Source organism: Lygodium microphyllum, chromosome 14 (genome assembly GCF_053477565.2).
Source record: "Lygodium microphyllum isolate KBCC chromosome 14, Lygodium_microphyllum_v1.1.10, whole genome shotgun sequence".
Lineage (NCBI taxonomy): Eukaryota > Viridiplantae > Streptophyta > Polypodiopsida > Schizaeales > Lygodiaceae > Lygodium > Lygodium microphyllum.
This window is the reverse complement of record NC_141148.1, coordinates 10,844,849-10,855,086: the sequence shown is the minus strand read 5'-3', so window position 1 is coordinate 10,855,086 and position 10,238 is coordinate 10,844,849. Positions and strand designations below refer to the sequence as shown.

The window sequence follows — 10,238 nt, the reverse complement described above, 5'->3', positions numbered from 1 at the left end:
TTTGGTTCTCATTTCCTTTTGAGTTCATTTTGATTCTTATGAACTATAACTACCTCCATTGCACGCATCCCCTTGAGTCCTAGCAAGTGAGCCTTTCAAGACCACATTCTCTACTTCCTCATTACAAACTCATTGCAAAAAAATGTTCATGTGTTGGTCTTGACTCCCAATTTGGCATGGGTGATGCCAACTCCATTGAAAAGGTCTTTGGGTACATCTAGCTATTAAGGCAAGAGCTTAGGTCTACCCCTCACCCGTAAGTGTTGGCTTGCACTATAGGAGGTAATGACGGGGATTAAAACCCCACTCACCTATCCACTCAAACAAACTCTTACGTAGAAGGGTGGAGATTTTTTAAAAAAAGAGGGAGGACTCGGGAGGGGGAGACTTCCATAAAAACTGGAAAGCAATAATGAGCTCAACAAAGACCATTGAAGAGCCTTCGGATTGCCCTGTGTGTGTGTGGGTGCATACACCTGGCCCATGCATGTGCATATGTGGGAACAAATGATACATAACAATAAAAACTGATAGATGCATGTTTGCAGATATGACAAGTTCAAGAAATTAGAAAGCCATATGGCATAACGAAGCCTATAGTGTGGTATGTATCTTTCTATTCCTTTTAAAGGCCACAATGTTCTAAAACACGATGTAGATATGATCTAAAGAAAGCAACAAATGAAGCAAAGACTCTGTATATAGCACAAGGAGATGACTTGTCAATGAGAGAGATGCATGGATCTAGCATTTTCGATCTGAGCTCTCTTCTTTGATCACTCCAATGTTTCTCTCGTAGTTGATCCAACATCATTCATAACACGCATGTATCAAATTAGGGACGTCAGAATGTAGTGCTGGTTAAACCTTCCCTTTCAGGTGGAACACGACGTAGCGTCGAAGTAACGAGATTGTTGCGCCCAAGCAATATGGATTGCGTACAGAAGATTTGATTGCACCAATACTAGCATAAGCCTTCAGAGATTCAATCAAACCAAAACATCATGCGAATTAATTGACGTTGAGAGATTCATACCAAAAAATGTATGCAGACTAACAGTCCGCAATGTGGCAAAGATAACCTATATGCTGCCACGCAAAACTCACAATGATCAAGCTCTCGCTGCAAACCGCGGTAGTAGTATTATTATTGTGTTGTGATGAGAAGACTGAGGCCGTCACAAAAATCCAATTGGGCAACTCAATAAACAGAGGCCTGTCGTGAAAAACGCAGAGCAAGTGAACAAAAACTTCTTTGCCCTTGCTCGAAAGTGCGGAGACTCGCTCTCTCCTGCCATTGAGATTGTGGCAGTAAGTAAATAAACTCCGGGGGGCTGGGGGTAGGATCTACAGGGCGCTGCTGAATTCTGGATACACGACATTGACATGATATTAGAAGCCATGCAGTACCTGTCTGAAGCGTGGCACTTTGAAACAACAAAAAGCCCATCCACGACCGCTAGTCCAGTTCGCGGGCCATCACCTTTGCAACTCGTCCCTGCTGGCATGGAACGATGCAGCTGTCTGAGAGGGCGCGGGCGGGGAGCCTGCGAAAAGAGGGAAGAGCCTGACGTCTACAGGCGAGCTGGCGAAGGAGTTGGAAGGGGAGATGGAAGTGGGCGCGAAGGGGGGGCTGAAGGGGTAGACCAAGCGGAAATCAGACAAGCGGGAGCCGAGAAGAGGAAGAGGAAGTAGGTGCTGCTGCGGGGGCAGCGGGGGAGAGGGGCGCCGGAAGAGGGCGCCGAGGGGCCCGTGAATAATGGACGGCGAGTCGACGGCGGATGTCGATGGGCGGCGGGACACCTGCGGGCTTGAAGCGTTGGAGGCGGGGGAGCCCGTCGCCGTGGAGAACCGGGACGCCGCCGTTACGGGGGATGGCGTGGACGCCGGCGAGTACGAGAAGTGCGAGGCGGCCGTCGCGGGGGAGTCGGTGGCCCACGACGGCGACGGCGACGGCGAGACCGACCGGGAGCTGCGCGGGGTGGCAAATGGGGTGACCTTCGAAGAGGAGACGGAGGAGCCGGCGGACACAGAGCGCGAGAGTGAGGCGGGAATGGCGGCGACCGCCACTGGCAAACTGGCGCCGGGAGCGGGAGTAGCCGTTGGCGCTGCCGCCGTCGCTGACTTGTGCAGCTCCATCTCTTCCTTGGTCTCTTCCGCTATGGTGAAGAGCAGGCGTGTGTGAGGGGCCGCTGCCGCTGGGGGAAAGAACTTGGCAGCAAAGTTCGGCCGCGCTGCCGGGTAGCCGCCGAAGGAGCCCACCAGCGCCGCCTCTCGCGCGAAGGCGCCGCCGCATCCGGCTCCGACCATCTCCGCCGCCGCTGCCGCCTCCTCTGCCGCGTAGAGGTCCCTCACGCGCCTGCCCCTGCTGCTGCCACCGCCGCCACTGCTACCGACGGCGCGGCCCATCCTTTTGCACAGCATGTAGTAGATCTCCGCCGCCAGGACCACCAGAAAGAGCCCGAACAGCACGCTAAGACCCACCCCCAGCGCTCCCAGGGCTCCCATACGGACGGTCACGATCGCTGCACGCCTGCTGCTGCATGCCCACTATCTTCCCATGCCTCCTCCTGCTGCTGCATCATATCATATCATCACAGCCGAACATATCATCACTCGTTCCGCTGCGAGGCCTGCTTCACCATATCGCGACTTCCTATCTTCTTCTTCTACTCCCGGCTCACGATCATCAGGCTCGCAGTCTGTTTAGACGGTCGCGATCGTCCCACGCATCCTGCTGCAACATCAATCATTCCTTCACTTCCAAGTTACACTCGCAGCTCGCCAGGCTAGCTCGCTTCAGACCTACCTATTCTCTCTCTCTCTCTCTCTCTCTCTCTCTCTCTCTCTCTCTCTGTGCGTGTGTTCTGCCTATCCGGATCCTGTGCATTGGATTTGAATTGAGCCCAAGGAGCAAGAAGAGGACCGTAGGCCCGGTATCATCCCGATTCCCGATTCCCATCTTCCCCGTACACCCTTTTTCTGCTTTGTCTTATCTTATTTTCTAATAATTGTAGAATGAACTCGAATATTGGGGAGTTTCCACTCTTTTTCCTCCGTTCCTGTCTGCCCTCCATTCATTCACTCCTTTAGTTCTCGGGACTCGGGAATCCAAAAGAATTCTGAAAAATCCGAAATTCAAAGTTCAAACAATTCTGCGGGCCTGGCTTTTCCTTTTTGCTTATGTCTGAATCGCAAAAGACCACGCCCACCACCACTGTCACGCAGCAGCAGCAGCAGTAGCCCGGCTGCAATCTCAATGTAAAACTCAGCGTCGATTTTCAATGCCGTAACTTTGCATTATTAATTGCTGTTGAAATGTGGGATGATCCCGACGTACGTATCCCCGCAGATTCATGCGTATATGCGCTCTCTCTCTCTCTCTCTCTCTCTGTGCCAGTTGTATTTTTTGTTTGTTAAAACAGTTCTGGGCAGGGGAGATTCACCGCCCAAGGGACGTCCGACAGAAGAAGCAGACAATCCTCTTTTCACTTTTCTTACAATGAAATTGGAGAATTCACTTTCTTGAATAATATAATATATCTGTGCCCAATGTGTAAAGTTGCACTGTTGCGGCCAGGCGAGTGCTTTTGCCCGGTGTATAACTAGCCTTAACTTAGCAACTAATCTTCTATTTATAGTCACTAGTGTTTCATTCGCACTTTGCCCATGCAGAACCACTTTGCAACAGCTTCGCTCAATAGTCCATTTTTTCTTTCTCTTTCCTCTTTCCCCTCCTCATTTCTAAGATGTTTTATTTCTCTGGCTCTCTCTTTCTTTCTTCCTCCAATTCTCTCTATTAATCCTTGTTTTCCCTCTCTCCATCTTTGCTTTTTCGTTTATTTTATTTTCTCTCATCCTCATTTCCTCTCTCTCTCTCTCTCTCACATTATAAAATAAAGAATGCTAAATATACATACAATCTCACCTATACACGATCCTAAGAAGACTTATGCTTGCTCTCTCTCTCTCTCTCTCTCTCTCTCACATCAAATTTCAAACTAAAAGTAGATTATAAAATTTGTAATACAGAATGCCATACATAGAAACAATCTATTTTATACACCGTACTTACAAACTTTCCTCTCTACACAAATGTAAGGAATCACATGCTTGCTTCACGTGATATTTAAAAACAACAATGTTATATTGAAATGGATCATAATTGAAACAAAGACCAAGCACCACAAAAAGAATTTCTCTAAGAGACCTAGTCAAAATGAAAGTCTCTCCTCTCTTAAGGAATCATTCTTATGTCCAAGCAAGAATTCATTGGTAAAGTAGAGCCAACCTCCAATATCTTTGGCCTCTTTCCATTGATCATAACATGATGAGAAGGTATAAGACATCCTACCTTCATGTGGTAGGTACTTAGATAACTAAGAACTTCCATAGAGAGAAGCGGGTGGATGGATTCGTGACGAATCCAGTCCTATGGCAGGGTGGTCTCGGTTAGCCAAGAGGTTTTCCAAAAAACAAACACTAGGAAGAAACTCTAGGAAGAGCCGATTTGTTGACTTACCTAGGGTTTGGTCTCAAAACTCGAACTGTAAATTATCTTAGGAGAAAGGTACAACGGTTGTGCTAGAGCATTACAAGGGATTTTATAAATCATTAGTCTGCTATTGAAAAAAAGTGTTGTACTCCATGAACCAAGGGTAATGGCAGTCGCTCTTTCCGGATAAGAAGCCTCTCGAAGGACACCTTCGAATGTGAGCTAGTTGTTGATAGGTGACTATTAGGTCAATTAGGAACCTTCAGGTCGGTTCTCCATGGGTAACGGCAAGATGCTTCCCCTATATGGTAGACCTATGATTATAGAGCCAGACAAAATCCGATCATTCTGGTTAGAGTACGGATGGCGATGGCTAGAAGGTAAACTCTGTGCGACTACTAAAACATTACTTGTCACATAATCAAGGGTGGGTATATTACAAATGGTATCAGAGCCAAAAGAAATAAAAAACTTGGTAATTGTAGCCTGAGATATGAGTTGTTTTTCCCTTTCATTGCTGTATGTGTTTTTATCCTACCTAGAGAGACGAAAATTGGGATGTTCTTAGTCTTCCGAGCAATGTTTACATCGACAATGCATTCTACGAATTATGGATGGAGAATGCAAGTAATGTGGATTCTGGATCTCATCTATGATCCTTCTCCACTATACCGGGAAAGACGCTAGATGATAAGTGGTGGATATTGTTATATCAACACAAACCGTCTTGCCTTCCTTCAAATCCATTTGAAGAGGATAAGATGGATGGAAAACCTTAAAGTCGTGCAGGTTTATTTATTCCATGAAGCCAAAGTGAATTCAACTTTATTTACTAGAGGCCGGGAGGTTAAACTAAATCGATATATTTACGAGGAAGTGACAAAGGTCATCCCATTGGATTGAATTATAGTTGTTGGTCGCTCTAAACACCGCAACTACATCAAAGATGGACTTCTTGATCTTTCTTTAAAGTACCAATTTTTAGATATCCATTCTTCAAAGTCCAATTATTACCCAATTGATACATCCAAATGCCATGCTTGGATTGTATTAAGGAAATTTTATCTCCTAAATAGCCAGCCATTCCAAAATAAACCGTGTATTTTTTTTCTTCAGCAAAAGAAATTATTTTGTCTATCCATTAAATATGAAATTGCTTACCATTCCAGCAATTAAGAATTACGAGTGAGTAGATATATTTGAAATCCATGGTTAGATTCCTTAATTTAATTCAAAAAACTCTATCATGATATAACCTTCTTTGAAAATTTCATATAAAGTATTTCTATCCTTCTAAAATGATTTCTCTTTTTGAAAAGATACGAGAAAATTGTATGATAACATTCATAAAGCTGACTATAGAAAATCTTATGATACCACAAGAAGTTGTTCCTACCCTTGATGCTGCTGAGATCCAAGAAAAGAAGTTCCTGCTTAAACAAATCAAACCACCTGAGTTTGATGGCCAAGGCACAAACGTCAAGGTTGAAACAGAAATATGGGTCGAGTCTATGGAAGATTATTTCATTGCTGTTGGAATTACCCCAACTAATCAAGCAATGATTGGCAAGTTAAAGCTAACAAGAGAAGCCTGAATTTGGTGGAAACTATGGTGTAAAGACCAAGGAATCTCTGAAGGGTCTGTTAGTTTTGGACGTATTAAAGGATATAGTGCGAGGGCGGTATCTTATGCCAGCATACCGCACGTAAAATATGAATGAATTATTTGGTCTAAAGCAACTTGGAATGATGCTAGAAGCCTATTACTTGAAGTTTGTAACACTTCTCAAGTATGCACTGTCTATGATATATTGCACAACAAGTATCCAAGTTTTTCCACGGATTGAATGATTCCCTAAACTCACGGCTTGAAGTAATGCATCCATCCAACCTCCAAGACGTGTTGTTAAGAGCAAGACCGATTGTACAAGAACTCCAATCCAAACCAAGAAACAATAAGCCTTGGAATAATAAGTTCCAAAATAGAAATATAACTAGGGGCTATGCAAAAAGAGCCCAAGGTCAATTCCAATCAGCTAATAGCAAGAAGGCTAAGACGTGGGTAGTGGAGAACTTTACTGGTGGTAATAAGGATACTTTCAGGTGCTATTATTGTAACGAATCTGACCACATCCAAAGGCGATGCCCAAAACTCAGACAAAATGAACGCCAAAGCAAGTTCCATAACGACCAGAGTCCGTACATCCATAGCTAGAGGAAGAGTTGCCGGCATAACCCTCAAGGAAGTAGAAGATGATAAAGGTCCCACTTTGAAAACTAATATGGAGAGAGCAAGAATTCACGCCTCTCTCAATAAGAAGTGACCAAATCGACAGTTCTCAATGATTCAAACACCATCAATCTATAACGGTAAACCCTTTAAAATTTTGATTGATTGTAGAAGCACACATTCATTCATATCACCAAGATGTGCTAGAAAACTAGGCACAGACATAATACATGTACCTGGGCTGATAGTTGATTTAGCTAATGGAAAAGAAGTTTCCTTAACACAAGAGAAAAGTAAGGTAGAGTTTAATGTGGGTGGCAATTAGACCAACATGCAATTCAAAGTGATGAACATGGGAACCTATGAGTGCATGCTAGGAATGGACTGGTTAATTCCCAATGATGCTCATATTCATTATGAAAAGGGCCAAGTCACATTCTTGAATCTTGTAGGGACAATAAGTGACCACACAAGGAGAAGTAGGGAAAATAAAGATTCAATTAGTGAAAGCTTCTTGAATCGCTAAAGGCTTAAGAAAAGGTTCACTTGTATACCTAATCAAATTAAATAAGACTGAAAAGGATAAAGAAGCCGAAAAGGATACATTTTCTGAATAATTAACTAAACTTCCATCACAGAGAGAAGTCGACCATGAAATCAAGCTAGTACCAAGAGCTGCACCAATTGCAAAGCGACAATATCGAATGTCCATTCTGGAAGCCACAAAACTAAAGGAACAACTCAAACATCTCTTAAATCAAGAATACATTAGACCCCGTAACTCACACTGGGGAGCTCCGGTGTTATTTTCAGAAAAAGAAAGATGGGACTCTTCGTCTTTACATTGATTATCGAGGGCTAAATCAGGTAACGATCAAGAATAAGTATTTGATTCCAAGGATCGACGAATGACTATTGGGGGTAAAGGCGCCTCTACCTAGCCGCCCGTGTATTACTACACTAACAGTCACCGCCACTGCACACTGTAGGTGGCAGGTGTCCGTCACCATCACTTTATTCTTTATTCTTTTAGTGACAGTTTGAATAAAGGAAGGCTCGGTCACACATTGTGACTGTTGGAGTTCCCATTTCTAGTCTCTCCCTTTCTTGCTCTTGCTCTCCCGCCATAGCTCTCGAGTCCAACCTTCGATCCGTTGCTCCCTTTTAACTGGTATTAGAGCTTTGCTTTCCGACTCTTGAGCTTGGTTTGTGGCATTCTCAGCATCCCATCGACTCCCTACTTGCATTGGGTCTCCTTCTCGATAGCCATATCCGACTCCTTCGAGCTCTCGTCACTCCCCGGCTTCCTGAGCACCTTCCCGGCATTGTTGGGCACCAGATTGGGGCAGCCACCATTGAAGCTCCCTTGCTTCATATCTCACTTGCCTTTGAACAAGACTTGCTGGAGCTTGTTTGAGGCCTTCCTTAGCTTTAACTGGACCCCTCCGAAGCTTGGCCACCATTTTTTATAGTCCCAGGACCAGCATTTATAGTTGGCGGAATCACGCAGCCCTCCCATATATGTCTTCAACATTGACAGTCACAACAGCAACTCTCCCCCTCCATTGGCACTTGTAAAGGCTCCATTTCGGGTATATGAACATGCTTTGATGCTTGGTTTTGATGGTTGATGTGTTGGCATAGCATTTGGACTAATTTAACACTATTTTGGGACTGTCATAACAGTCCACATGCAGTTTATGACAGTGTTACAATGACATTTGATGCTATAGCTCGTTTGTCATTGTCATTTGATGCCCGGTTGGTCCCATTTGATGCCGAATGTTAGGGGAATGTATGCCTATTGTTTGGTAACCATTTGGAGCTGATTTTGGTGCTGAAATTCTCAGTTTTGAACAGTAAATCAGTACTATACACAGTTGGGCTGAAGTCATTTTACTTATGTATACTTATGCCTATGCTTTTCGGGCTATGTTTCAGACATATATGGTGATGTATTGACACTTGGGGCTCGACATAGAGCTTGGTTTTGATTCGGGATCGTTGATTGAGCTTGAGCTCGCTTTGAAAGCATTTGGATGCTCTGTCTTGGATGTACTTATGGCATGTATGCTGCTTATGTCTGACCGGTCTTGACATGCTTAGCTTATGCCATTACTACATGCTAGTTACATTGTTTGGAGCCTATTGCTACTGGAGCGGTTTGACCTTGGATTCTTGGAGCTTACTTGAGCTATTTATTGGCTTGCTAGAGTTGTATCTTGGGATGTACTTGATGTCTTACATGCTTATGGATGCTACATACGGATGCCCTACTGCCTACATGTTCGGGATGTACTATTGATGTATTGTCTTGGACTTATGTCATTGGCAATGTGTCTTGCCTTGGCTTGAGCTCTTGAGCTCGTACATACGGCTTTTATGCCAGTGGGAGCATTCTTGAATGCTTATCAGACATTGAGCTGGTGGTACTTTTATGCATTGAGCCGTTACATGCTATTGAGTAGTTACATACACTTGAGACTTTGGGACTTCTTACCTTTTGGAATGATACATCATATGTCTTGGTTCATTGTATGCTTATGAGCTAAATCTCAGTTTTGGATCCGTATGTTTGTGAACTGACACCTACTTGTGTCAAGTTTTGGTAGTGGCAGGAACACTTTGCCCCGTTGCCTGGGGGGTGTGCCTACTCACTGGCAAATGTTTGTATGGCATACTTGGGTGTTGGATTCATGCTTATCGATCGTCATATGCTTATGCTATGCCCACATGATGCCGGCTTTGGTCTTGGCAGTATCTGATTGCCTTGGGATCCGATTTTGGCACTGTTAGTTCTCTTTTACTGAAATCTGAAATTTATTACTGCAAGCATATATGTATGGACTGACATGGATTCTTTATGCTGAAACACTCTGAAATGATGTACTTTCACTAGTACTTGGCGGGCAACAGTTTTGGTTCCACTTTCTTCACCATTTTTTCTCGATTTTGGTGATTTTTTGGTCATTTTCTACAGTAAATAACAAGCAGTTTTGAACTGTCTACAATCTTCCAGCCTGCATTATGGCGAGTTCGTCCACTGATCATGCTATTTTCAATATCATTAAGCTTGATGGTACAAATTACTCTTATTGGAAGAGCCAAATTTGGCAGGTGTTGGTGCAAAAATCGCAAATCAAACCTTTGAGGTTAAGCGGACATCCACCTACAACTATGCCAGATGAGGAATGGCTTGAGCTTGATGAATTATGCAAGTTCACTATTGTATTGTCTATCACAGAACAGGTTCACTATAATGTCTTTGAGGAAGAACAGAGTGCATGGCAGTTGTGGAAAAAGATCAAAAATCTCTATGACAAGAAAAGTCCAGCAAGTTAGATGTATTGGCTGAAGCAGCTTATGGATCTGCGCATGAAGGAGAATGTGACTATGTCTACTCACTTGAGCCAGTTCCATGCAATACTCAAGAACTTGACTTCGCAGGACATCACTTTTGCAGAAGATGTCACTCCTCTTTTCTTGCTTGGTACTCTTAATGAGTCATGGGAT

General features: G+C 44.0%; 1 protein-coding gene across 2 annotated transcripts; it reads right to left on the bottom strand.

Moving 5' to 3' along the window:
- Nucleotides 1–735: 735 nt before the first annotated feature.
- Nucleotides 736–3,119, bottom strand: LOC148025320 (uncharacterized). Of its 2 annotated transcripts, none has more exons than XR_015693042.1 (2): nt 1,411–2,976; nt 736–1,291 (listed from the first exon to the last, which is right to left on the bottom strand). XR_015693042.1 is itself a non-coding variant. In XM_087692357.1 (2 exons), exons 1-2 carry the CDS (start codon nt 2,506–2,508, stop codon nt 1,202–1,204), a joined length of 1,191 nt encoding a protein of 396 aa, XP_087548483.1. In that variant the 5' UTR covers nt 2,509–3,119; the 3' UTR covers nt 743–1,201. The 2 variants fall into 2 exon arrangements, 1 of the variants encoding a protein (XP_087548483.1); XM_087692357.1 differs by having other exon boundaries at nt 743–1,367; nt 1,484–3,119.
- Nucleotides 3,120–10,238: the final 7,119 nt, after the last annotated feature.